The sequence below is a fragment of the Canis aureus genome, chromosome 17, assembly GCF_053574225.1.
Source record: "Canis aureus isolate CA01 chromosome 17, VMU_Caureus_v.1.0, whole genome shotgun sequence".
In the NCBI taxonomy this organism is placed as follows: domain Eukaryota; kingdom Metazoa; phylum Chordata; class Mammalia; order Carnivora; family Canidae; genus Canis; species Canis aureus.
This window is the reverse complement of record NC_135627.1, coordinates 2873734-2900914: the sequence shown is the minus strand read 5'-3', so window position 1 is coordinate 2900914 and position 27181 is coordinate 2873734. Positions and strand designations below refer to the sequence as shown.

The 27181-nt window shown below is 47.5% G+C and overlaps 1 protein-coding gene and 1 long non-coding RNA gene across 3 annotated transcripts in view; one reads left to right on the top strand and one right to left on the bottom strand.

Moving 5' to 3' along the window:
- Positions 1 to 27181, bottom strand: part of COL4A1 (collagen type IV alpha 1 chain) — a 141599-nt gene that overhangs the window by 30493 nt on the left and 83925 nt on the right. For both annotated transcript variants that reach the window (XM_077854967.1, XM_077854966.1), the window contains exons 3-25: positions 24036 to 24125; positions 23903 to 23947; positions 22772 to 22816; positions 22602 to 22664; positions 22049 to 22102; positions 21868 to 21894; positions 20885 to 20968; positions 20741 to 20803; positions 19475 to 19510; positions 18536 to 18577; positions 17246 to 17332; positions 16744 to 16770; positions 16535 to 16585; positions 15811 to 15855; positions 15676 to 15729; positions 13663 to 13704; positions 12218 to 12302; positions 11774 to 11809; positions 9649 to 9813; positions 7225 to 7320; positions 5096 to 5179; positions 4542 to 4612; positions 483 to 674 (exon numbers count right to left, since the gene is read on the bottom strand). In XM_077854967.1, the coding sequence (XP_077711093.1) occupies positions 483 to 674; positions 4542 to 4612; positions 5096 to 5179; positions 7225 to 7320; positions 9649 to 9813; positions 11774 to 11809; positions 12218 to 12302; positions 13663 to 13704; positions 15676 to 15729; positions 15811 to 15855; positions 16535 to 16585; positions 16744 to 16770; positions 17246 to 17332; positions 18536 to 18577; positions 19475 to 19510; positions 20741 to 20803; positions 20885 to 20968; positions 21868 to 21894; positions 22049 to 22102; positions 22602 to 22664; positions 22772 to 22816; positions 23903 to 23947; positions 24036 to 24125 (1584 nt within the window). The remainder of the gene's footprint in view (positions 1 to 482; positions 675 to 4541; positions 4613 to 5095; positions 5180 to 7224; positions 7321 to 9648; positions 9814 to 11773; positions 11810 to 12217; positions 12303 to 13662; positions 13705 to 15675; positions 15730 to 15810; positions 15856 to 16534; positions 16586 to 16743; positions 16771 to 17245; positions 17333 to 18535; positions 18578 to 19474; positions 19511 to 20740; positions 20804 to 20884; positions 20969 to 21867; positions 21895 to 22048; positions 22103 to 22601; positions 22665 to 22771; positions 22817 to 23902; positions 23948 to 24035; positions 24126 to 27181) is intronic.
- On the top strand, positions 12222 to 23526 carry LOC144287710 (uncharacterized). Its single transcript, XR_013355454.1, has 3 exons — positions 12222 to 12416; positions 12910 to 16039; positions 22347 to 23526. It is a non-coding gene; the product is annotated as an uncharacterized LOC144287710 (long non-coding RNA).

Below are 27181 nucleotides of genomic sequence, written 5' to 3'. Positions count from 1 at the left end.
AGTATCAGAGTTTAACTGGCTTATGGTGTTTATTGACTTCTACTCTCCTACAAAGGTCAACTGGCAGTTAATAAATAACACCAGCATTCCTGTCTAAGCTGGGCAGGCACCCTCCCTCCCCACACATGGACACACTTCAAAGACTGCAGCATTTGGATCTGGAACTGTCTTTTCAAGTATAACTTGCATGCCACTAACTTGAAACGTCACTATCTGACATCCAAACACCCAACATACAGACGCCTTTCTGATGGCCCAAAATGCGTCAGAGACACCCGTGCACTGCCCCCACACTGTTCCCATCAACAGCATCAACGCCAACGTCTGCAGACTTAAGTGTCTCCGAGAACCACTGAACCAGCTCATGTGTCATAATCACCATCCAAGTGAAAATATATAGATAACAATTCAAATAATCCATTTCTTCATTCTTTGCAGATCCGCTCATAAAGTGCATGTTTCCAGTCTGGAAATAAACATACCGGGGAGCCTTTGGGGCCTGGCAGCCCCGGATGGCCATCTCTCCCAGGAGACCCTGCTCTGCCTGGCATCCCAGGCTGTCCTGGAAAGCCTGGGTCTCCCTTGTCTCCTTTGAGTCGGGCGTCGAAGTAAATCTCGCCAGGCTCTCCCTTGGCTCCTGGCTGGCCCATCAGCCCCGGTACACCCTGCGGACCCTACAAGCACAAAGAGGAAGACGTCAGTCCACAAAATGAGCCAACATGCTTGTTACATAGCCAACAATGATATTAAGAAGCCACCTCCTCGAAACAATGGCAATATGTTTAATCTTACATATTTTCTATAAGCAAGCCAATAGTTCTGTGACAAAGCCATGATCTGACCTCTCACTTCTGTTTCTCTTAAAAATACCTTAAAAAGGGTCTTTACTAGGTATTGCAAACAGAGACTAGGCTAGGGCACCGGGCACCCAGCCTGGGTAACTTGCATGTCCCTTACAACCGTTGACGTTCAAGAGAACATTCGAGAAAGTGTTGGAAGCTGCAGAGTGTGTGACTTGTTGAGCCCAGGAACTAGAGAAAGGACTTTCGGATGCAGATGGGTGAAGCATCCAAGGGCAGGATGGTAAGAGAGGAAAGTCTGGGGAGTGAGCACCAGCCAGCTCCATCCCCGCTGTTTTGAGGAGTCAGCAGAATAGAATGGACTTTCCCAGGAGACACACCCTAGCACATTTTTCAGTTCCTGGAAAGTTAAATCTTCAAGGAACGCCCACACCCACAGATGGTCTCTCTTCCAGCCACTCTGAGAATTGGGGTTCACAAGGTTTCAAGTAATTGTCTCAAGTACTTGTTCCCTTCGGCCTAAGAAAGAAATCTCTCAGCCTCCCTGCTGACTTGGCAGGATTCAGACTCTTGGACAATTCACTTAATTTGAATTCTTTCTCACACACTCCCTCTGCAACGGCTCTTGGATGCATTCACATGTGCACACGCACTTCTGTGTGGGTGTGCAACACAGAGAGGAAGGAACTGGCGACAAGGGACAGACCAAAACTCACACAATCTTTGGATTTTAGGGTGGGCGAGATTTATCATGAGCCCACTGTGTGTCACAGCCCCTGGCCCACCACTCCTGACTCTGAACTCAGCTGTGCCAGCAAAATATTGAAAGCACCACCTGGCAGGTGAAGGAGCAGACACTCAAAGAACCTTGGTGAGGGTCATGGAAAATTCATTATTTAATTAAAATTTAGTTGTGGTGGGCGCCTGGGTGGCTCAGTGGGTTATGTGTCTTTGCCTTTATCTCAGGTCATGATCTTGGGGTCCTGAGATTGAGCCCCAACTCGGCTCCCTGTTCAGCAGGGAGTCTGCTTCTCTCTCTCTCTCTGCTTCTGCGCTCTCTCTGTCTCCCTCAAATAAATAAAATCTTTTTTTTTTAAAGGTATTGTCATATTTTGTAGCTTTTAATCTAGAGGTAAAATCCCAGCTAAACATAGACCCCTCTGCGAAGTCTTCCTGATGGGTGTCTTGGGTTTCTACAGGATAGTGTATGGTCCACATCACAGGAAACTGTTCTGTTTTCTTAACATCTGTTTGCATGTCCCTCTCTGTCCACTGGTCTTTCAGGGGGTTGAGGGTCGGCCTAAGGCCTTCTAAGTCTGCGTCCTTTGTGTCTGCAGTTAGGGAGGTGCTGATTGAAGTAGGAGTTGAACTGGCAATTTCACCATAAAAAATATACACCAATATAAGAAATTACAACCAACGTATATTTTTCTCAACCTGGAAGGATCAGTGTTACTTTATGGTGATTATTCACAGCCTAGAAATACAGTTTTCCAGGACTGTGAGCATACAGCGAGGAAATATAGTTTTTTTAAAGATTTTATTTATTCATGAGAGACGGGGCTGGGGGCAGGAGCAGGGGTAGAAGCAGACTCCCCACTGAGCAGGGAGCCTGATGCAGGACTCGATCCCAGGACCCTGGGATCATGACCTGAGCAGAAGGCAGATGCTTACCAACTGAGTCACCCAGGCCTCCCAGAAATATAATTTTTTATCTTAATAATGGTGACCTTGATGGCTATTACTCAAGGAAGAAATCTAGATTTTTTTTGGGGGGGGGAAAGGTGACATTTTGACCCTAGGACATCTCCTGTGGCTTCTCTGCCACAGAACATCTTCATCTTATGCAATTCAAAGGTCTTTGGATCTACATCTCTTGACATAAATGATGAGGAATCAAACGCTGCCTTGAACACTTCACCGTGGCTCCATAAATTGGAGGAGATCCAATGACGACGTGATCTGCTTCTATAAAGTGCTGCCACTGTGGGGTGTCACAGTTCCTTTCAACTTGTCCCGACAGCCCCAAAACCCGCTCAGGTCCCTGTCAGGAGCCAGCCTCTTCTGCCTGTCTTTCCCAAAATCCAACCCTCGGCCTTCAAAAGGACATGTCACAGAAATGCTGTCTAAATCAAATGGGAAATCAGAGCATTTATCTCTTCTCATCATCTACTTTCCGGGATGCTCCACTGGTTCGCAGGCACCTCTTGTAGCCCCAGCCTCATTCGAAATGAGAGGGTCCCAATCTGTGAGCTAGTTACAGCCTCAAATATGACAAAAATTACACTACCTCCTCAATTAAAGTATTTACCCAAAAAACAGTTTTTAGAAACCTTGGCTATCTGCCGAGAAAGGAGCTCCTGATGGGGAAGGCAGGGTGTTAGAAGTTATGTAGCACCTTTGCTTTGTTTTCTTTTTCATCAGGACTTTTCCCTCTTTTCCCATTTTTATAAGATATGGGGCTGGGGGGCTGGTATCTGGATGGGGTTTCAGGCAGAGTGGAGGCAGGAAGTCTCCAGGAAGGCCAAGTAGATAAAGACCATGTCCAGAGGTTAAAAGCATCCTCTTCTGCTTCTTCAAAGCTCTTCTGTCTTTGATCCCCACCAGAGTCAGGGCTTCCCAGTTATGTGAACTTCTCATTTATTTAGAACTATTTTAAACAATTGCGACTTGTAACTTAGCTCCCCAGGCACCAGAAAGGTTCTGGAAGCAGAATCCCAAGATCTAACTTCAAAAGGAGGAGGTGATTGCTCAATCCCAGCTGCTCTGCTGCCATTTCAACTCACTTCTGCCCTGACCCGCTTTTATAGATGCTGCCAGTAATAGTTTTAAAAATTGCAAATGTTAAAGAGCTACAACTAAAAGGAATAATGCGAAAGATTTGACTTTCATTCTGTGACAGAAGAAGAAAGAAAGGCAAAAGGGAAAGCAGTAATGAAAGAAAGTGTCTCTCGTGAATAAATAAAATCTTAAAAAAAAAAAGTGCAGAAACTCATTGAGGCTTAGAGCTTAGAAGAACAAAGAAAATCCAAGAACCAGGCCCTAAGGTTCATGCACTTTAGAGACAGAGCTGATTATGGGCAGTAAAATGCCCGTCAGTGGCTGGGATTATGGCAATTCTCTTCTATTCAATGGTTTCTTTTTTAAACAAACTAGGAAAGTTAAGGAGCTGATTTTCATTTAACTTAAAGGTTTCACGTCGATGTGAGAGAGATTAGTTAATTTACAGATTTGGAAAAGCATCTTCACAATAGATATTGGTGATAGGGATTTTCAAAATACGCCTCTGTGAGAGAAGAATAAAAAAGTGTTGAATTCCTCCAAGGAAACAGGCCTGTGTTCCTCCATCTCCCCACAGAAAATGCTGGCGCTGAACTTACTAACATGGTTGTAAGTTACGGGCGTGATGCGCAATGAAGCGGAGCTGCTTACAGGAGGCACCGTTTGTTTCAAGAGCCCCCAGAGCCCCAGCAGGAAGGTGACACATAGCTGCACCTGGACACAGGTACAGGGCAGGTGAAGAGACAGGCAACTGAGATGTGCCTTCTGGACTCAACAGTCCTGCTCATCCTTGGGTGAGGGACACAGGGAATAATTCTAGACTGCTCCACAAAGCCATACTGAACCTGCGCCCAAACCATACAGCAGAAGCTGTATTTGCCAAAGCAACGATATGCACCATTCTTAGTCGGTGTGCAGGCAACTTCTAGTAAGCACGCAAACTGAGACAGGTTTACTCACAGGCAATCCTTCCAGACCATCTCTGCCGGGCAAGCCTCTGTCTCCCTTGGCCCCTGGCTGCCCCGGGAAACCTTTTGGAAGACAAGGAGATGCAGCACATCACAGATGAGACACGTCCTCAAACGCCCCAAACTGTAGTTTTCAAGATTCAAGGGCGCGGAGATCTTCACACAAGTGGACGATGTCTGAGGAACCTCCACAGAGTAAGCGGGCCTCAGAGGGGAAGCAGGGGCCCCAGGCTCAGACAAGCACCACTCAAGCAACTGCTGATGAGCCCCCGCCCCCATGGGTACACATACCCGGGGACCACTTCAACCACACACATCCCCTTCACTTTGTTTGAGGGAACTGTGCACTATTGTCCTTTTACTAAGAAATCTTCATGGTGCTAATTTTTAAGTCTGCTTGATGATTTTCCACAAAGTGGACAAAATCCTGGAAGTAGGACTTAAAATCCTCATTATTAGGCTTTAGTTTTGAATGTAGAAACTGAGGTCCCTCGTGGCGCAAAATTCGTTTCACTGTGAGGGTCCCGTTCAGCTCTGGGGTCTTACCTATCTCTCCCGGGGGGCCCTGTGGCCCAGGGGGCCCCCGAAGTCCTGCCATGTCACAGACGAGGCAGCTGTCTCCTTTCTGACCTACAAAGGGAACACAGGGGTACACATATGTGCACATGACCATTAGCATCCGCAGTGGCGGAACACAGTGAGAACAAGCTGCCATTAACCGTGTTGACATGCGCCCTGGCACCCCTGCTGGCCGGCCGTGTGCACTTGTCCCGGGGCACACCCTTTGCCCACCGCCCCCCCCCCCCCCCCGCAAACACCACACACCCACAGGTCCTGCAGGTACCCTCGGAACCTCCGCCCTGCAAAAGGATGGGAACCGCCTCACCAAAAAGTGGCCTGGAAATGCAGCTTGCCCAACCACCTGGAAAGCTCTGATCACTCTAGTTTTATCTTTGTCTCTAAAACATCTCACAGCTTTTCTCCTAGATTGAGCATTTTTCAGCAAACTGCACACAGAAGCCCTGGCCCTCACACCTGGGTTACAGGCTGAGGGGTGACCCATGGGAGTGAGAAGTCAGGAGAGCAGGAACACACCCCTGCCCGGGTCCTGAGGATGGAGAGGAAGAGAGGCTGTAGCATAGAACTCAGGGGAGGAAATTGCGACTGGGGAAATTGTCACATCTCACATCTTGATTTTCAAGCTAAGCTACAAGGCCATGTAGTGTCTCAGATAAACCTGTGTCCTGAGCCTTAAAATGCCTGCCTTCTAGGTACACACCAGGCCTAAGTCAGAGCGCCCCGCACAAGGAGCAACTCTGGCCCGGCGGGCACACCTCAGCCCCAGGCCCTGGTCCTGCACACTACCCACCCCCCACTCCCGTGGGATGGAGACAGTGCAGGTCAGCTGGCAGCCAGCTGAGTACTGGGCCCCACGGATTTGCTCGTGGGGAGATGCCCCACTGACCAAGGACTGGGCAGGCTGGTGGTTCTATGGCAGGATGGACGTCTCAAAGGCCCTGTGTCATTAAGTGAGATGGCCCATCTCAGGGAGCACTGAGCAGCTGGTAACTGGAAGGATTCATTAAAAACCAAGTATGTGGGATGCCTGGGTGGCTCAGCAGTTGAGCATCTGCCTTCAGCCTAGAGCATGATTCTGGTCCTGGGATCGAGTCCCACATCGGGCTTCCCACGAGGAGCCTGCTTCTCCCTCTGCCTGTGTCTCTGCCTCTCTCTGTGTCTCTCATGAATAAATAAATAAAATTAAAACAACAACAAGTATGGGTTGGTTTTTACCAACACTGAATGCTCAGTGGCACTCCCTGACAACTCCTGAGACCACTTCCACTGGGGCCTCTGAAATTTAGAGTTCTAAGGTGTTAGCTGCAGCTGTTTTCATGTAGGTTTGTGCTATAGACTTTGGAAAAGGAAGAATCCTTTGCAATCCAAAGCCAGCAATGGTGCCCAGTGGGGCTGGTTTTGGGGGCAGTCTCCTGGTCACTCTACTCTGTGGCTGTTAAGAGACACACCAATAAGGGGCTGTCCAAGAGAACCCGCTGTTGCATGACAATGAGGAGAGGAGGATGTGTCCTGGGCTGGTGTCAGAGCAAACACGGGAAAACAGTCATGATAATGCTGAAGCCGAAGGGGCAAGTGGCCGGCCCCAGGGCAGCTGATCTGTTCACACTGATTATTGGAACAGAACTTGGAGAGATGGTGAGTGTTCCAGCACACATCTGTGATTTGGCTCGAAAGAAAGATGTTTACCCTTTGAATGTGGTACTCTCAAACTCTGAACCCAAAGGTCACACTAAGATATCAGTCTGAGGGATTAATCTGCTGGCCGTGTAGACAGTCAAGAGCATTAACATGACAAGGCCACAGCTCCCTGTTGCCTCCCAGGTGGCGGCTAGCTCTCTATCCTTCTCTCATTCCCCCTTTCTCTCTCCTCTTCCTCTCCTCCTCTCTTTCTCTCTCCCTCCCCCCCCCCCCCCCCCCCCCCCCCCCCCCCCCCGCCTTGGAAGCCCAACAATAGGACATCCCAGCAGCTGTAAAGAGACACATCCTAGGAATGGACTTGGACAAGGTTCCAAGAAGAAAGACCCCACTCCTGCCCACCCACAGGCATAAATACACACCACCCCCCAACCACCCCTGGCACAGTCAGCATCTCTCACCTTTTTCTCCGACTTCGCCCGTCAGCCCTGGCTGCCCTGGATTTCCGGGGGGACCCTGATCCCCTGGTGGTCCAGGCTGGCATTCCACAATGCCGTCTGAAATGGATTTTTAAAAGTGACAGGATCATTCTCACCAAACCAAAGCAGACTTGCACGCTCTCTTATTCAATCTCTACTGTAAAACAAACTGCTTTCAGGGGATTTGCTAAGTGCTAGAAACCCAGCTCTAGCTTGCTTTAAAACAGTCCTAGAATGTTAACTTGGAGAGAGGACCCACACAGCACCCATCCGGCCATGTGCCACCCCGAGCTGTCCCTGCTGAAACACCTGCATGACAACCCTAAAGCACATGTCAGCTCATGAGCCCTGTTTTGGATCTTCCTTCATTTCCATCTTGCCAAGTACACGCCACCATCCTTATTTTACCAATTAAATAACTAGGCCAAAAAATGTAAGCCATACACACATGAAGTCAAACCTGAGACCCAAATAACTTTACTCCTTTTTCTTCTCCTAAGCAAACTTAGAGCAAAGTCATTGTTATTTTGGAGATGCAGACTGTCTGTGGGGACACACCTCTCATGGTTCCGACTCAACTCTGAGCACCATGGAGGAAAAGCAGCACAAAAATGAACTGTGGTAATGCAAACACCATCTGTTGTGGGTTCTGGTAGAAAAAGTAGGGTTTCATAGCTCAGACACACACAGTGAGGGAGCTCCTATTTCCTTTTCCAGTATCTCTGAAGAGAAATGATGCAGTGAACAATTTAACCTACAGCTCCTGCCCAGACGTTCCTGTCCTGACAGTGGCCCAGATGCTGTGCGTGAGCTGTGTCCCAGCAGGACAGAGGGCCAGCCAAGAGGCCATGCCCAGCCCTGAATGCCGCCGGCCCCCATGCTCTGTCCCTGCGCCCTCCCTCTGACCTGATGCAGCGGCTGCAATCTATCTTCCCAGCCCCCTGCCCAGCTCTCTCTGGGTCACCAGGTACCAGAGAGGCAAGAATGGTGGCTTTTCTCTCTCGAAAAGAATGCCAGATGTAAGGCGCAAACCTTCCTGTTTGATGACTTTGCTCTAAGCCCAGAGGAGAAAGTGAGTTTCAAGTGTTTACAAACTGAAGGCCGAGGGAGAGACTATTCGTGCTGTGTTTGTGGGTGTGTGGCTCATGTTTCCCAAGAGCCCCTGGAGGTCAAGTGCAGGTGGTCAGGAGGCCTGCAATGGCAATCGCTTCACTACTTGAGCTTCACTCCCCACATTTCACAGAGAAAAGGGGAGGACATCGCTGGGAAGTCACGGATGATCCACCACCATCAGAAACTCCACAAAGGAAATTCATGCTGGGGGCGCCTGGGTGGCTCAGTGGATGAGCATCTGCCTTCAGCTTAGGTCATGGTCTCAGGGTCCTGGTATCAAGTCCTGCATGTGGCTCCCTGCTCAGGGGGAGCCTGCTTCTCCCTCCCTCTGCCCTTCCCCTCCCTCATGCTCTCTCTGTCTCTCAAATGAATAAATTAAAAAAAAATCTTTAAAAAAGTAAAAAGAAAAGAAAATTCATGCTGATCCTGTGCCAGTGAAGCTTCAACCCTGGAATGCACTGCTCCCTCCAGTCTGCACCTGGCCTCTGTGGAGCCTCATCCATGACGACGCCCTTTCTTAATGATGTGTTTTAATTCTAGCAAATAGACTGCCCAGTACTCGCCACAGATGGACCCCCTTCTGTCAGCCCCACAGAAGACGAGGGTCTCAGGTGTTCAGAGGGCACACCCTGCTTGTGACACAGCAGGCTCTGCCTTGAAAACCTAAGCCTATTATTCCCACTCATCTGAGATTAACTCATCTGAGAATTAACTCATCTGAGATTCACTCACATTTTGCACTGACCTTACTTTGGGACCACAGGACCCTGGGAACTGGAGCAAGAGTTTAATATGCTGTGCTTGGCCATGGTGGTGGGCAGGCCAGGCCCATCTCCATCGCACAGTACCCTCATCCCTGAATTCAGTCATCTGTCTGTCACCACATAGACCGTCCCCTGCAGCCCCTTCGTTCATGTGTGTGTGTATGTGTGTGTCTGTGTGTCTGTGTCCCGGCACTAGTTTGTGTCTCCAGATGAATAAGAGCATGTTGTGTTTTCAGTAAGAACATACAACTTGACTGCCTTGCTCCTTCACTTTGATGCCAGGAGACTCAGAGCTGCTTATCATAGTTCTCATTCCTTTAACCACTTCTATTGTTTTTATTTTTACTATTCCTTTCTGCAGCATGACTCATTTTGCAAAGATACCTCAGTGGGAAAACTCACAAGTCCTCGGACACCTGGTCTTCTGTGGCACGTGAACTCTGGAATGCCCTCCCCACCCCCTGTGAGCTCTGCCCCGACACCTGCCCTACACGGGACACCACATGCAATGGTCCCAGAGAGAACTTACTCGTGTGGCCTGGCTGTCCAGGGGGCCCGGGAAGCCCAGGGGGGCCTGGGAGTCCATCCCGTCCGCTTGGTCCTGGCAATGATACACCTGGAAACCCCTGGTCACCTTTCTCTCCTCTCTCACCAGGGAAGCCAGGAGCACCAGCCTGTCCTGGAACTGGGAAGCCTGAAACCAAAATTGAACCTCATGGACGTAACCACGGCACAAGTTCCACATCTGCAGCGCAAACGAACCTTCTTAACTGTTCCAAGTGAAATGACCAGTGACTGTCCCTGGAAGAAAGACTGCTCTACAGAAGGAAAAACAGGCTTCTCACCCCATAAAGGATGGCGGTCAAACACCTCCTACAAGTTAACTTTAAGGAAAAAAGACTCACAACTCGGACATGAAAAAAATCTGTGAATTTCTCTTGGTGCAAACAGCATTCCCACCACACGAATGAGAACACTAGGGATCAATTTTACCTCCACTTAGTGGGTCAGGGCATTAAAATGTCACCGAACACAGGCAAGTGGGCACGAGCCTTAGGGGGTGGGAGCTTGGTTGGTAATCCAAACGGAACAGCCATGATGTAAGACAATAAGACATTCTGGGAGGAGCATGATGTCAGGTCTGAACATGAAAAACTGAGTTCAAGTTCGGGGACAAGACGACAGGACCCCTGTGGTGGGCACAGAGAGGGGCTCCCACTAACGCTGGGGAGCACCAGCCTGGGCTGCTCTGGGGGTGCCACCTCTGCTCTTCACCCCGGCCACCAGGAGCCAGACTGTGTCTGCAGCCTGGGACAGAGAGCAGAGCTCAGAGGATGCAGGAGTGCCCAGGAAGATGACCAACGCCAGAGCAGGAACTGCAGCTGTGGCCAAAGAAACTCTATCCCACTAAATCTCACGCACACTTGTCAGTGCATGCAGGACTGAGGGCAGACCGGGGGGCTCCGGCTGAAGACCCCACAGGGAGCAGAAGGGGGGAAGCACCCAGCTCGGCCCCAGGAGGGGACCCCATGGCCCGGGGAGCGGCCAGGCTTTGACCAGGGGGGAGCAGATAAGGTCAGAGCAGCTTCACAGGAGGTTGTCAACACTGCAAGAGGCAGTTGGACAGATAAAAAGGAAATGTGGTGCGTGCCCAGGAGAGACTCAGAGGAACGTGTCCACTAGGATAGCAGACAAGTCAGCGTGTTCACAGCCACAGAGAAGGAAGTGGATAGAAACAGAGAAGGGCGATTTGAAAGGCAGATCCATAAGCTTTAGCAGGAAGGCAGGCAGTGAGGTGCCCGTGGCTGGAGCAGTCCTCAATGCAGGACAAAGCTGGGGGACAGTCTGTGGCAGCAAAAGGAATGAGCTCTGGGAGAGATTACAGCTGAAGAGCTGTCAGAAAGAGAAGGTGAAATAATTGAAAAGAATAAAACACAAAAATAAATAAAAAACATACAAAACCAAAATAATACAGATTGCAGGTGCTCAGCTGTGGTGTGGATTCTGGGGCACATGTGGGTTTCCCTCATGGCCTTTATGATCCGCTCCAAGGACTGGGAGATGTTAAGACACAGACATTTGCACACGCAAGCATTTGCACACACACAGGAATCCCGCTACTAACTAAGCAGCAGGCATGATACAATCACACACTAAGTACAAGCGAGCCATGTGGGAATCCACTGAGAGGCTGGGTCAGAGGTAATTAGACAGGGAGGGAGGTTTCAGCTGAATGTGGTTCCAAGGGAGAAACAAAGACACCCTGGAGACAGGAAGCATGGGCACTGACACCAAGGGGGCTGCGGACATGCAGGGCCTGCAGACACAGGGGGCCAGGGGGCTGGGGGATGCCTGCGTCCTTGAGCGGGGGGGAGGGGGGGCAGGGGCTGGGGGGATGCCAGGGGGCAGGTCAAAGCCAGGGAGTGAAGGTGGGACTTGAGAACCCCCAGGAACATCCATAACCTCATGATCTCCTATGACTTTCAGAGCAAACAACAGCTGTGAATGCACCTCGCTGTCTTAACTAGAAAAACGTGCAACAGAATGGGTGGTCACTTCTTGTGAATCGCCAACGTACACGACAAACATGTTCAGGGTATAAACCACACAGATGTTGTACGACTATTCTAAGCCAATCAGCCAAGGATGCTCACCTGGAGGGCCTGGCTGGCCTTGCAATCCTGGGAAACCTTAAAAGAGAAGGAGAGAGTCAGACAAATGGAACTTGTGTGTTGGTGCCCAGGAGGCCCAGGGTCAGGGGGGTGTGGGACACTGGTGGAAACACACCTCCCTGGCCTCACAGAGCTGGATGGAGATGGGCTCTGGGAGCCCCCAGTGCCAGGAGTCTGAAAGCCTCAGTCACCACACAATCTTTCAAGGCCCACTGGGGCTACCAAAGCATGAGCATGCAGGTGGAGTATGGAAGAAAGGTAAAGGATAAGAGCAGGACAGAAGGAAGGAGGGAGGAAGAGTAGGAGAGGGAGGGAAAAGGGAGAAAGAGGAGGAGGGAGGGAGGGAAGGGGAAGGATACAGAGGGAAGGAAGAGAGAGGAGTGGAGAGGGAGGGGGAGGGAGGGAAGGAGGAGGTGGTGGACATACCTTTGGGGCCTGGCTCTCCTCTCAACCCTGGGGCACCCGGGTACCCACGCTCTCCTTTCTCTCCCAAGGGTCCAGGGCCGATGGCCTGAATGACAGGAGAGAAGATCACCGTGGGGGCCGGGGCAGGGGCGTGCAGTGCAGGCAGGGGCGTGCAGTGCAGACGAAGACACTAACACCCCTCCAAATTCTTTCAAGAAAGGTGATAGTAAAGAATAGCGGGGGTGGGGGTGGGTGGAGGGGTTGTGAGCACACAGAAAGTGGGGACAAACACACACACCCCCACCCTGCTCCCTCCTGTAAGGAGCGGCCAGGCAGGAGCTCCACCAGTGACACGACATTAGAACCATATGAATTGTGAGAAAGAGTACTCTCACGGCACCCTCCGATTTCCCCTGGCGAGAAGGAACAGGAACATGCAAATTTTTTACTGGAAGAGGTTTTCTGTTGTGCTGAGTTTTGTTTTTTAATTTTTAAAAATTTTTTTTAAATGGTCCATGTGTGAACTTCCTCAAGGATGTAGGGACATAGGCCAGGAGGAACACATTACAAAGGTGTGAACTAGATCACCATGACTCTAAATCAGAGAAATTCAAGGAAAATGACAAAGTCAAACATTGCACATTGTCCTTAAAATAGTCTGTAGCAATTAAGACAGGTGTTATTAAGATCTGATGAGGTGACTATACAAACAGGTGGCTCAGCTGTGGCTGCGGATCACAGCTATGGAAAGGGGGCCCTGCGACCGCCGGGAAGGAGGTTCTGGCCTCACCCACAGCCATCGGGGTCCTGGGAGTGCAGCCCAAGGAGACACCATTCACGGCCGCGCACGCACATGGGGTGCAGGCGAGAAAGACCACCGAGCTCCGCGCTACCGGCAGCAGCCCCTGCTCTGCAGCAAATGACACAACATTTCCATCATTCCAAAGAAGACTGAGGACAGAATGGGCCAGCAGGCTCCAGCAGCCCTCTCTGACACGTGACCGGAGATGGTCATTCCAAGGTAACGTGCAAACACGAAGGTTTGTTAAAAAAAAAAAAAAAAAATCACTGCATACACCGATGGCCCGCATGTAAAAATATGCTCATGGTTAAGAAGGAAAATGCTCTTGGTGGACATAAAAATGTTTTGCTAGGGAGAGCCCAATTATGGAGGATTGGTTTCTTCTAACATCTTCCTTAATGGACCATTTAAAAAAAAAAAAGTTTCAAAATGTTCTGCTCCTATCGTTATCTACGGGCAAGTCTTGTCATTGTCCGTGGTCGAGGAAATGCAGAAACTATCGAGATATAATAAGAAGTAAGTACCAGACTCCGCACAATACAGAATATAAGCTTATTATCTTAAATAGCGTGTGCCCTCCTTCCACACAGACATCATTCTAGGAATGCCGTGGGGGCACGCAGCCCCAGCTCCTCGGGGACCACCAAACACGACTCTTACTCACAATGCCGGGTGGGCCTGGAGGACCTGCTTCACCTTTGTCTCCCTACAAAAGAAAACACACTTGTGTTTTTTGACCATACAGACTGTCTTGCAGAAAGCAGGGTTCAACTTCCTTTCCTGCAAAAACACAGACTGTGCTCACGGTATTTTCTTTCCTCTCCGAAACACCCCTCACAGTGAAGAGCTTAAAGTGCTGCGTACCCATTAGAACAAACATGAATGCATGTCACTCTGCTTTGCATAGGCATGGAAATAAAGATTTCTGCAATTCATAACGGGGAGTCTGATTATTCACATGACAGGAGCTCACAGTACTGTGTTTGGTTGCATGCTCCCTCGGGCAACATGAACAGAATCAGTCCTAGGCTGAATTAGTATCTGGTGGCTTTTCAATAAAATGAAAATAAATGGAGTGAAAGCCTTTGATTCCTAAATATAGTCCCTTAAAGGAATAATTTTACTAGAGGTTTTTAGGTATAAGATTGTCTAAACCTGCACTGGAAGTCATAATAAAGGGGTATTTATGGTTTCATCGTTCCCCTTAAAATCCAGCATTACCTGAAAACATCGGGTGGGTAAGTTCTAATCACTCTGAGGCTTAATTTCATTCATATTAGGAAAGAAAACAAAGAAATTAATCCCTTTAGGAATGCCTGGATGGCTCAGTAGTTGAGCGTCTGCCTTTGGCTCAGGTCGTGATCCCAGGGTCCTGGGATTGAGTCCCACATTAGGCTCCCTCAGGGAGCCTGATTCTCCCTCTGCCTATGTCTCTGCCTCTCTCTGTGTCTCTCATGAATAAATAAATAAAGTCTTATAAAAAATGAAATTAATCCTGTTCTATGTAATGGTCTTATAGAAGTCATCACAGTAATCTCTATAAAAGTCCTAAAATCTGCACAGATTCCATGAATATAGTTCCCCACCTTTAAGCCAGGGTAATAAATTTAGCAGTAAACCAGAATTAGCTGTTTGGATTTTTCTTTTTCTTTCTTTTCTTTTTTTTTTTTTGGATTTTTCTTATTTGAATATGAGACTTAAGAAATATCAATGGGACTTAAATATCTTAGCTAATAAATTCTAAACATTTTTATCTTTTAAAATCTACTGAGATTTGACTTTCCCAAAACAGTTACAGTATCAGTAAAGGATCCTTCCTTTTGTCCCTGGCTTTCATGAACAAGCTCTGAGGTCCACTCTGGGGACCTGAGTCACTGCTGGGGATGCTATTCCAAAGCTACTGCTTATGTTAGCAAAGATTTACATTACCTAGTCTCATGATTACAAGAGAAAAGTAAAGCATCAATGAGTTTTTTGCTGCCTATCACATTGACAGACATTTTGTAAAGTTTGATAACAAGCAGTTGTCAAAAAAAGGGACCCCCCGACAGAAGAATGTTCTTTTCCAGGGGCAATTTGGTGGCATACAGTGAAAATCTCAATACAAAAGAGTTTAAACATTGACTCCAAAAGGACACTTGTAGCAATCTAGGACGTGGACATGATCGGACAAGTAAACAAATACTTGTGCTCATAAGCGTGTGGGTGTGACCCACACATCACGCAGCACGAGGCATGGACGCAGGGTGGCCCCAGTGACTGTGTGCGGGCATTCAAATGCATCCACGCCATGTCATTAAGTGAGGAGGCAGGATGCACCACAATCCGCCCTGTGTTAGAGGGGCGTGTGCCCGTGCACAGACAGGAGGGTTGCACATTCTGACCATTTCTGAGCGGGTAATGGAAAAATTAGACAAGCTTGCTTTTCTCCACTCTATCTACATTTTTGATTGATTCTTAACCAGGTACCATTCATCTACTACAAAAAAGACATAAAAACTTGAAAGAGCGGAACATTTTCTGTTCCCCTTTTTAAAACATCACAAGCATAACTAAAACCATGAAATTAAATTGTGCATTGTTCATATGGACGTCAATAATTTCTATTATGTGAGTCCACAGCGCCTTAGGAAACTAACAGACTGAAGGGGAAAGCTTCCACAGCGTCTCGGCTTACCTTGAAACCTTCACGGCCTGGGAGTCCCGGATACCCCGAGTCGCCTGGAAAGCCCTGCAGTGGGACACGGAAAGCACCCATTGTAAGCTGGCCAAGGCAACTGTCTCTTCTTAAAAATTACAGAGAAATACTTACTGGACTCCCTTTTTCTCCCTTTTCACCATCTTTTCCAGGTTTTCCCTGTACAACAAATATGGAGACATCAGTATTTCACAAAAGAAAAAACAAGCACACCCCAACACCCAGGCTGGGAACCTCTCCGCGTGAGCCCACGATACCAGAGGAATGCATACGCATCTACACAGAGCAACCACGGAAAGGGATAGCAGAAAAGGACTTTTTGACTTTTAAACAACGGAACCTGGTGAGCCCCAAATCTCCCAAGGCCAGCATCCTATCTGCCCACATAGTGAACAATGCAGAAGTTTTCCGAATGCCCAGGGTCTGGTAGCTGGCAGGCAGAGGATTCATTTTAATAGAAGTTTCTGCACATCCCTGCAGGGTGGAGGCTGGAACCCTCAGGAGGGGCTCTGGTCACCAGGTTGCAGGGGTGGGAGGCACCAGAGCATCTCAGCTCTTGGCCGCTCAGAAAGCAGCGGGAAAGGGTATCAAGTGCTCTGAGCAAGCAGATGGGGACCTTCAACGAGGAGCTGGCAGGTGGGCAGGTGGACTCTGAAATGCAGGCGGCCCCTGCATTCCTGCTCACAGGGCTCAGGAGAGCCCTCCAGGAGAGGACAGGGAGAAACCAGAAGAGCCCTACAAGCCTCTTCCACTCCTGTCTCTGTAAATCTGGGGCCCAAGGAACGGGGGGAACACAATTTTACAGTAAAAGGAGCAAAAAGACTTTGAAGGCACTTACTCGGGGCCCTGGTTTGCCAGGTTCACCTTTCTCTCCAACCCCTGGCATCCCCTTGAAAGAACAAAGAGAGGTTCATTAGGATAGTTAAGTAAAATACTAAATATTGAATGAAGTAAATATTACATGGAAAGTAAGTAAGCTTTTAACCTTAAGCCAATTCTTTATGAACGTTCATTCAAAATAATAATAAGCAAGAATGTAGCGCTTACCTGAAATCCAGGTTCACCTTTTTGACCCTACAAGAATTTTTTTAAAAAGAGCAAGAAAGTGAGCTGTCAGTACTCATGGCAATATTGATTTTTCTATGCTACATTGAACACATACAAGGAAAAAAAATCCCTTCTCCTAATATATTAACAAGGCAATTCTCTTTAGTGCCCAGTAGTCACGTCCCAACACTGACATGGTTGTGGGTTAATTATGCTGGGTCCGTGGCCACCGTGACTCACCCCTCAACCTGTCTCCCTGCTGCTGCCCCCGCACAGCCCCAACCCGTGTGTGTGTGGGGGGGGGGGGTTCAGTGCTCCTCCAACCCAGCTGCCTCTGCTCTCAAGATGCTTGTATTTTGTGGAATGGGTAGTCTATAAACCTGTTTTGCGTGCCATTGGTGAATGTAACCGGAGAAACTGAATTTTGACCCAGTTTCTCTCTATCCCTTCAATTTGTGCAAAATTAGAAAGCCAGCCTTCACTGGTCAAATCCATCTTGTACCTTCTCTCCTTTAGTGGCAAAGTCTCCTTTTTCTTGAACTTGAGCTTGTCCTGGCACTCCTGGCGGCCCACTGACCCCTTGGTCACCCTGTTGATGCAAACAATGGCAACAAATTAGACATAAACATAAGTACACAAAGAAGAAAATGCAGAGGTGGGAAAACTCTGAAACAAAACATCTATTTTAAAGAATGAAAATTATACTCTATATAAGTTTCGGGAGGAAGATGGCACAGTAAGGGCATGAAGCCAGAGACTTTCACCTCTCAGGAGTCAGGAAAATCCCTACACCTCAACTAGTAACAGAACTGAACACCCATTAGACACATCTCTGCATGTGTGTATGTCCAGACCATGCCTATATTTACACAGTATATGGTCCACAGCAGGACGCATATGCTGTCCTATCGCACTTGGACGGCACGGAGGAGGGGGGCCAATAGAGCCTGGGGAGAAAGAAGGTATCTTAGGTATCCCAAAAGGAAGAGAACCATCCAGAACTTTCTTCCTCGGGCATCCTAACTGCTAGGTACAACTAGAAGTACAGAAGAATCCCAGCTACAAATCAATGAGTGAGATCCACAAAATTTAATGGCATGATTTGCAGGGTCACTTTACAGTGAGGTTAATGGAAAGATTGGACCAAATTTGGACATTTTGGCCAATAGTGGGTCCAGACCTGCCCAGGCCTCAGCTGCACCTGGCACCTGCCATTGGTGGTCTCTACACCAGCCTGGACAACAATGGAGAATATGGGCCCTATGGCGGATGCGGCCGCGATCCCCAGAATCCCCAATGGGCTCAGGCCGGTTTCTGTGGTCTGATCCAGGGAACTGGTGGAGAGATCATCAGAGGTTCAGGGACCCAGCGCTGGCCTCACTTCTGCTCTGCTCCAGGCTGCACATCCTTGCTTCTTTGGCTCCCTCCCTCCCAATTTAGGTACAATGGCCTTCCATCTTTGCAGAGTTTAGTAGTTATGCTACTAAGAGCCAACCAACTTTTATAATAAAGTCTAGGTCTGGCTTTATCATTGCCTGAGAACATTCTGATTGAACTTGATGTACAAAGAACTAGAATTAATGACCTCATTGTCTTCTCTGCTGGTTAGATGACAGGTAGAAAATGTCAGTGAATTCTAGCTGTATGTTTTAGGGAAAACACTAATAAAGAATATACAGAGAAAGGTAATTATGATGAGAAGGGTCCAAGAGGAGGTCCAGAGGCTGAAACTCCATCATACTTAGAACTGTGATTTCAAACATGAAAACACTCCAGAGTCATGTGTACCCACCTTGTCACCTTTTGGCCCTTGAAAACTTAAGCCCATTTGCCCCTGTCAAAGAAAAATTAGGCTTCCGTTATTAGAGTTGTCTACCTTGCTCAAAGTCATCTAATAAATATACATAAAATATCACATAAAATGTAATAAGAGGGTACAGTTAAGGCAAGAGCTTCTAACAATTACCATAAAACTTTCAACAAAGGTGTGATTGCATTATATTCAGTATATTTTTTAAAGTTTCTAAAAGTATTATTGAAAAATCTATAAAAATTTTTTTAATTTAAGGCTTTTAAAATCTGACCATAGAAAACTAAGGGAAAGATTAGTGATATCAAAATAATAAGGAAGGGGTCAATGGAAGGAAAGGTGGATGGATGGATGGAGACGGAAAGGAATGGATGGATGGATGAGAACAGATGGACAGAGATGGATGGATAGATAGGCATGGATGGACAGAAATGGATGGATGGGGCAGCCCCAGTGGCTCAGCAGTTTAGCGCTGCCTTGAGCCCAGGGCGTGATTCTGGAGACCCGGGATCCAGTCCTGTGTCGGGCTCCCTGCATGGAGCCTGCTTCTCCCTCTGCCTGTGTCTCTGCCTCTCTCTCTGTGTCTCTCTTATATTTTATTTATATAAATAAAATCTTAAAAAAAAAGGAAGCCCTTTAAAAAAAAAGAAATGGATGGATGGATGGATGGATGGATGATGGATGGATGGATGGATGGATGGATGGATGATGGATGGATGGATGGATGGATGGGAATGGGTGGATGGATGGATGAGATGGATGGATGGGTGGAGACAGGTGGGTGGACAGAGTTAAACGGAGACAGATAAAGAAATCATAATTTTTCAAAACTGTTTAAAGAGACTTTAAAGAGTAAGCTATGGTGATTTCGGGGTAGTCTTATACAAATGCCAAAGAAAGTCAAATGAAAAATATATTTACCTTTTCACCTGGAGGGCCAGGAGGGCCTGGGGGACCCTGTAAGAAAGAGCATTTTAGTTAAATATCACTCACAACCCCGGTAAGCTTTACATACTTCTTTTTACTGGGGTTATCTTACAGTTCCCATGACTGATCCAGTCATAAATTTGTTAAATATTTAAATTTCATTTCTGTGCTTTGGATCTATACAATTTGGAAAGTAACTGGGAATTAGTCCAGGACAACAATTAACAGGGATGAAACACCTCAAAGTCTCAGGCACTGCCCTGTGAAATCCAATGATCCAAGAATGTGCCAGGAGCACAGGCGCTGAATGCAATTCTCAGCCAAACTCTCCAAGGACCCTAGAGTTTCCAGCCCAGAACAGTGTTCGTCCACGTTGGATATAACCATTTATCAAAAAAGTTGAGTGAGTTCTTCAAATTGGTAGGTTTTAGTGAAGTAAAAACCATCCTGTGTTTGCAACAAAATTTCAGAGTGCTTGTCAACCATTAAAAGCAAAAAATTACTCATTCTTTCCTCACAAAAATGAGTCCATTTGTTCACAAGAATAAAAGAGGTTACAAGTGCAAGAATGGGCAGAAGAATTGCTGGATTTGATAGGGAGGGAAGAGGGGAGGGAAGGAGGGGAGGGAAGGAGGGGAGGGAGAGGAAGGCAGGCAGGCCTGAAAATCTCTCAAGGACCATGAGGCTAATCCGAGGATGCCACAGTCTGGGGTATCTCGTTCACTGCCAGTAAACAAGGCCCTTGACAAATAGGTGAGTCTCGTTAATATTAACTCTCTTGTGCTCTCAAAATGTGGGAGGGTGGAGCCTGGGTGTGGGGGTGGATTATCTCTGGGTGCTCAGTCCTCATTACAAATGCAGCACAGCTTCCCACTGCTGTCTGGTCTGCGTCCATAGCCCCTAACAGAGCCAGGCCTCTGGGGTGACTGTTCCTACAAGTCCATCTCCAGGGCACAGCTGGCCTGTCCACCCCTGAGCTTGGCCTCCTCAGGCCACAGTATCGCTGGCAGCCGCCCAGCCCCTGTCTGTGTGGGATGTCTTGGCATGTGCTGCCATTGCTAGCCTTCCCCCCCACGGCTCTGGAATTGGTGCATCTTAAGTGCCAGTCAAACACTTGCCCAAGAAAGCAGCTCATCCTCCCAATCCGGATGAAGAGAGATCATAGCGACATAAAGCCGTCATCACACTGGATTTATTTTCATGCCTCAACAGTTGTTCTTTCAATGAGAGATTCCATGAGGTCTCCCCCCCAAAACTTACTGGTGGTCCAGTAAATCCTGGAGGGCCAACAGGACCTTGCAACCCCGGCAGTCCCGGTGAGCCCTGTAAATCATTGAAAACAGAAGAATTAAACAGGAACAAGGAGAGACTGCATGTGCTTATAGTTACTTAGCAAATGCTTACTGGTGTTCCTGGGGGTCCAGGAAATCCTCTTTCGCCTTTCAGCAGGGTCCCAGGCACATGGCCAATGATTTCACCTGGATCTCCCTATGGGATGAAAAAAGGAAAGAGAAGAAAGTCACAAATACTGTTATTTCTGTAAAAAAACTGAGAACCTGTTGAATGAGAGGTGTGCATTACAGGTATGATGGAACCTGGGATTTAGGCTCTGTCTACCCTTGGAATACACACACTGCCCACCTCCTATTCACTGCCACTGTATCGCTGACTGGCATTAGGTGCTGCAGGCTCGACTCCGCTGGACTGGGGTGGAGGTGCGAGTGAAGGGAGCTACAGCACCTGCGCGTGGCCATCCCACATACATGGGGAGAGCGTGCAGATCAGGGCCATAGGCTCCATGCCTTGCCTTCTCATGTAAAAAGGATTATCTTTCACAAAAAGACCTGGGATGAGCATTTTTATAAAAGCAGGTTGTGATAGAAATGTGTCTACTTGGCCAGGCCACAGTACCCAGATATCTGGTTAAGCCCCAGTCTGGATGTCACCATGAAGGTATTTTTAAGCTAAGATAAACATTAAAATCAGTAGCCTCTACTCAGAGTAGCTTATTCTCTGTAATGTGGGTGAGCCTCGTCCAATCAGCAGAGGGCCTCAAGAAAGGGGGAAAACCCCTGACTGCCCTCACGGAAGAGAGAATTCTGCCTCCAGGCAGCCTTTGAACTGGGTCTCTGGCTCTTCCCTGGGTCTCTAGCCTGCCACCATGCGCTGGAGATCCTGGACATGCCAGTCCCCATAATCACACAGAAATTACACCCAGTGTCTCAAGTTTACATCCTAAAATTTGAATTTGTGCACATGACTGAGACACTCTTTCAACAGAGCAGAATTTAGAAGAATATACGAACAGGCAAACAGTCAATCAAGATGACCTGGCACCTGCTTTACATAGACTCCTGCAAGGAACCTAGCCAAGCATAAGTACATACCTTCATTCCTGGTAACCCCGGTGGTCCCTGGAAAAGACAAAGTTGGCATCAGTTTCGTTTCTCCCAAAACATCATTAGCATTAAGACAGAAGTGCAAGAAACAGAAAGGAAAGGAAATGGTACAGAAGAGAGGAATTACAACAGAAGAGGGAAATTCTGATGCAGACAGCGCTATACTCACAGGATTTCCAGCGAATCCAGGCAAACCCGGGGGCCCTAGAGGCCCTGGCTCACCCTGAGGAGACAGCAAAGAGTCAGTCGGGTGCGAGGCACACAGGCCTCATGCCAGGTGTCCTCACCAGTTACTCTGTCCTCCCCTTCGGAGAGACTTCACTTGCTGCTCAAAATCATTTTCTAAAAATTATCTGTTACCAGCCATATTGCTCAGTTCTACTTCGTGATAGAAGAACTCTATTCGAGAATATAATTCATGGGGACAAGGATTAATAATAGCATTTTCTTATTTGCTTTCGTAACAGATGATTGGTGAGAAATTTACTGTTTAAAGCAACTGCAGGATAAGAGTCCACAAAAAAGCAAGGCATGATTACGTCTTTCTTGAATGTTAAATATGAGGAAACTATATCTCCTCCTCAAATAAAGAGCGTTCTGAGGCAAGTAACTTTCTAACTGGGACAACTAAATACATGCTCACAGGACAACACTGTCTGACTTCTCAACATGGGATGCTGGGCAGCCTGATCATGGGGGAGGGGTGTTTGTCCCAAATTTACCTTTGTTCCATTGCACCCAGGGATACCTGGAGGACCGGGGGGGCCGTCTTGGCCAGGAATGCCCTGCAATTAAAAAAGTGAAAAGGTAGCCAACACAGAGGATCACTCGATGGTGCTGTCACTCCAGTCAAACGTCTCACTAAGGAAGTACACGCATTTTAGATACATACAGGCAGTCCTGGGTTTCCAGGGTAACCCGATGCTCCTGGGGGTCCCTGTAAGGATAGAAATGAGAGAACGCACTGAGTGCTGGGCACCCTCACATACTCCCACTGCACCCACCCGGCTAAGGGTGCCAGAGCTGCTGCCTGCAGCACCCCCACGCAGCACACAGGGCATTCAGCAGGGCAGGCAGCTGAGGTTCACAGCCCACAAAGGCAGCAGTCCTACATCCGAAGCTGACTCTAACTACTTCTGAAGTCAAGGCTGCACCCTCACAGAATAACTGTCCTCACTTCACACTTTGTGATTTCTAGGTAAAATACGTTTATTTTATTTTATATATATATATAATATATATATTAATATATACACATATATATTAAATATGTATGCAAAATATATATGCGGAAGCTATATACATATAAATAAAGTTACATAAATATACATAATTTACATTAAAATGTCAAATTGGTGGAGAGAAGCGTTTCTAAGATGAATCATGATTATTCCTAGTTATTCCCAGTGGAACTCTGGGTCTTCCCCACCAAAGAGAGCTCGGGGCCGTGTCCACTAACTCCCGCCCAACAATGGCTCAGGCATGCCAGCAACGTCCCTCCCAACTGGGTAACGACAGCAGAGTGAGACGTTCACAACGTCTTTCTGCTTTTCCACTTTCAAAACGTGCTTTCAAAGGTCTTCATCTCTACATTTCCCATGAACAGAAGTAGCAAAACCAAAGTAGAAGGTGAAGAAGGCAGAGCAAGGCGGGCTGTAGAAATATCATCGCTTCTCATAGTAAGTGATGCCCTTTCCTTCAATGACTTGTGGACACATCTTCTCCCCTCCCCAAATTAGAAAGCACCCATGAGAACCCCTGAGGAAGAACAAATGGGAGAAGCAGGGGCAAGAGCAGCAGCCACAAGGGTGGGGGTAGAGCCATGGCTAATGCTCTCATCAGCGGTCACGGTCACACAGGCCACGGGTACACAGAGCTCCAGGCAGAGAGGCAGGGGACAGAAGGGCAAGAGAAGGGATGGTGAGGGACGCCCCCCAGGACTACCGGGAGAGCCCTCTCCCAGAGGCATCACTGCATCATGCCTCATCATACTGTCATCCACTCAAGTGATGACTGTACTCACCCTTGTCCCTTTCGTTCCAGGCAGTCCGGGTTCTCCAGTATCACCCTGGAACCAAATAGAAATGCCATCATGACACAAGTGCAGATCACCTTAAACCCATGCCTGTCTCCCCCAAATGACACGGCAAGCTTACCTTTTGTCCTGGTGGCCCCTGTGGTCCCTCGGGTCCTTGCATCCCAGGAAACCCGATGACACCTTGCAGCCCTGGGAGTCCTCTTTCACCCTGCAGAGAAGCAGCAGCAGGTCAGACAGAAGGCAGGCTGGATCAGAGGAAATGAATTGGTACTCACCCCTCCAGTGCCAACCAGCACCGTGCAAATCTATACGGGCATCTGAACACCAGCGCGGCGAACTAACTCCTATTTCGGGAGGCTTTTCTCTACTGCATTCCAAGCTCTCTGAGGACAGGAGTGTTCATATCAACACCTGGCACGATGCTTCCTACATACTACATGCTAAATGCTAAACAGTTTATTGGGTAAATAAAACAATGAATATTTGGGTTTTTTTTTACTGAATTGATGGAGCTCTCATTCAACTAATGGGATCTTACTACCAGCAGGCACAGCACTAAGACTCGGTAAGCAGATGGACAGTCAAGTTTTTCCTTTGAACCCCGGAAGGTGTGTAGAGAGAGCTCAAGGGGCAAGCTTGAGCATGAGATGCAGACAATCCGCAATCTGATGACAGGCTTTCAAAAGCGTCCTTAAAGTGTTTCTTGCAAAGGTATGATCCAAGTTTAATTGTAGTCTCTACCCTCGTGGAGCAAAAAACATAAGGAACATTATTTTTAAAATATTTCTATTCAGGTGGCTGTACACCTGAATACACACGCGTGGCTATAATACACTCAAAAAGGAAAAAGGCATAGTCCAAAAAGGCTCAGTCCTGAGCCCCAACCTGGATGGCAATGAGGTTGATCGAGGCTCTGTGAGCCCAAGAAACTAAGCAACAATTCAATAAGCATGAGAGCATGGAGAAAAGTGGTGTCCACTGACCCTGAAAACAGAATTTCTCCCAGAGGCATTGGAGAGCCTGTGACCTGATTATGCAGTATCTCAGGAAGGCCACCATAGTTAGACTGCCAACATAAAATCACCCACCATCACAATACAAAATCAGGAAAACCTATTTTCTTCACAGCATGTGGACTTAACTCCAACCTTAGATACGAAGGGCCAGATGAAGTAGCCATCGCCAGCTGACTCTGAGAAGCATAAGGTCCTTCGGATAACGTAGCGCCCAGGACTTCCTCAGTTATGGTAGCTCAAAGGAAAAATTAACTGACAAGCTATACATGACATAACACCCACATTTGCCCCCCCCAAGAAAGCAGGCCACCAAGGGTGACTGAGAAGCATTGCACTGTGGCACAGATGGAGGGAGATAGGGCAAGGACTAGAAGCTGCCCTGCTTTCCGAACCACTCAGCCAGTCCTGGCACTTGCTGGCAAATTCACTGCTTGTTACATTTTCAAAAACGCAGAAGAATATGGTTCTGCGCTTGAGACTCCAAGTGCTGTGCTTGCATGGACTGCAGGACTCATTGCAGGTGTAAGTCAAGAGCCCAGAAACAGCGTGTAAGTAAATGTGGAGGAGATTATTACAAACTCCAGGGGGTATAATAAAATAGTAAATGGATTACAGAAAATTAATCCCTGCAGCTTGGCACACCCCCTTGGACAGCAGCATCCAGAAAATCTACAGAGAAGAGCAGAGGCTGACAGCCCCAGAGCCCTCGGCATAGGATTTGACCCGGAATGCTGGCTCCCTCTCCCCAAGGCCTGAGACACCTGGGAAGAAAAGGACTCTCAGACCAAGACTTGTTCAACTGGAAAGCTACTCAAATATATTCATTCTTGACCTTAAATAGTAAGAGTGTATTACATCCATAGAATGTGGAGAACATAGAGATACACCACACTCCATCATTGTGTGACCTCCTCCCTAATACTCGGATGTGAGAAAATTCTACCCAAAACAGAATAGATGTGAACTGCAAACAGCTGGTTAAAAAAATTAAATGAGCACTGAACTGCGTCTCCCTAACATGACAAATGTAAAGGGTACATCAATGTAAGAGTTTCCAGTGCATTTGGTGTCATATTTTTAGTACTTAATTAGTACTTGGCTCTATCACTATGAGACCCAGTGCAGATAAGACTTTATAATTCTCATTTTAACTATGGAATGCATGGAGGCTGAGAGCCAGATTAGCTGATTTCTACAAGTTTCTCATTGAGTCAGCGCTAAAGCCAAAAATAGAAATGAGGTCAGCCTGCACCACAGTCCATGGTTTTCTAGGTCACTAGAGCAAGCTGGTTCCCAGCAAACTGTTAAACAATTCGCCAACATTCACTTATCCCTTTTATGTCCATTTCACAGATAGGGGCATTCAGATTCTGACGCTTCACTGACTTTGTCGTATGTCACCGGGTGACCCCCGCATGTTGCTGGGAACAGAACTCAGAAATCTGATTCCCAGTCCTCACTTGCACACAAGAACACATTCTTTCCCAAATGTCACCGGAACACTTAAGCAATCCATATATCCCAAGAGTTTAGAGTTTTGAAATTAAGTAGCTAAAAAGGAAGTGACTCCTCCACCAACATGGTTCTTGTTATCTCCTACATATTTTTTTAATTTTCCCACTCTTCGGTTCAGACAGAAGTGCACATGAATAATCTAATATCCCATGCACCGTCCAAGGGTATGATGGGCACCAGAGCAGAGCCAGCAGTCAGGATAAACATTCAAACAGCTATACGGCTAGCTGGCAAACAGTGTCCACTGCATGCAAGCCAAATTACTCCTCTGAGCTTTTAGCAAATCTCCACTACCGTCACAGGAAGTGCAGAGCTGGCCGTGCTCATCATGTCCAAACCAGACTATGCAGCTGCAACAAGCAAGACCACCACTGTGGCCACCCATACACTGGTGCTTAAGGCAGGATGTGTGGAGTCCAAATCCCTAAGAAACAGGACCCTGAGTCATCAGGTTCCCATGGTGTGTTAAAGGCAAGGTCCAGAAGGACATGGGGGCCACATAATCGTGCCGGGCAGAAATGGAACCATAGCCAGTGTTCATCACAGTCATGCACGTTTACAATGGAGGAAAGAAAAGACAAGTTGGTAAAATATTACACAAAAGTTTTGATGCCATTGCACATAACAGCTTTATTCTTCAACATCAGTGCACTGTATTATACTAATTCAAAAAGAAAAGTTTATATGCCAACAACAGAAGTGATTACCACTATATCCTCAAATGATGGAATTC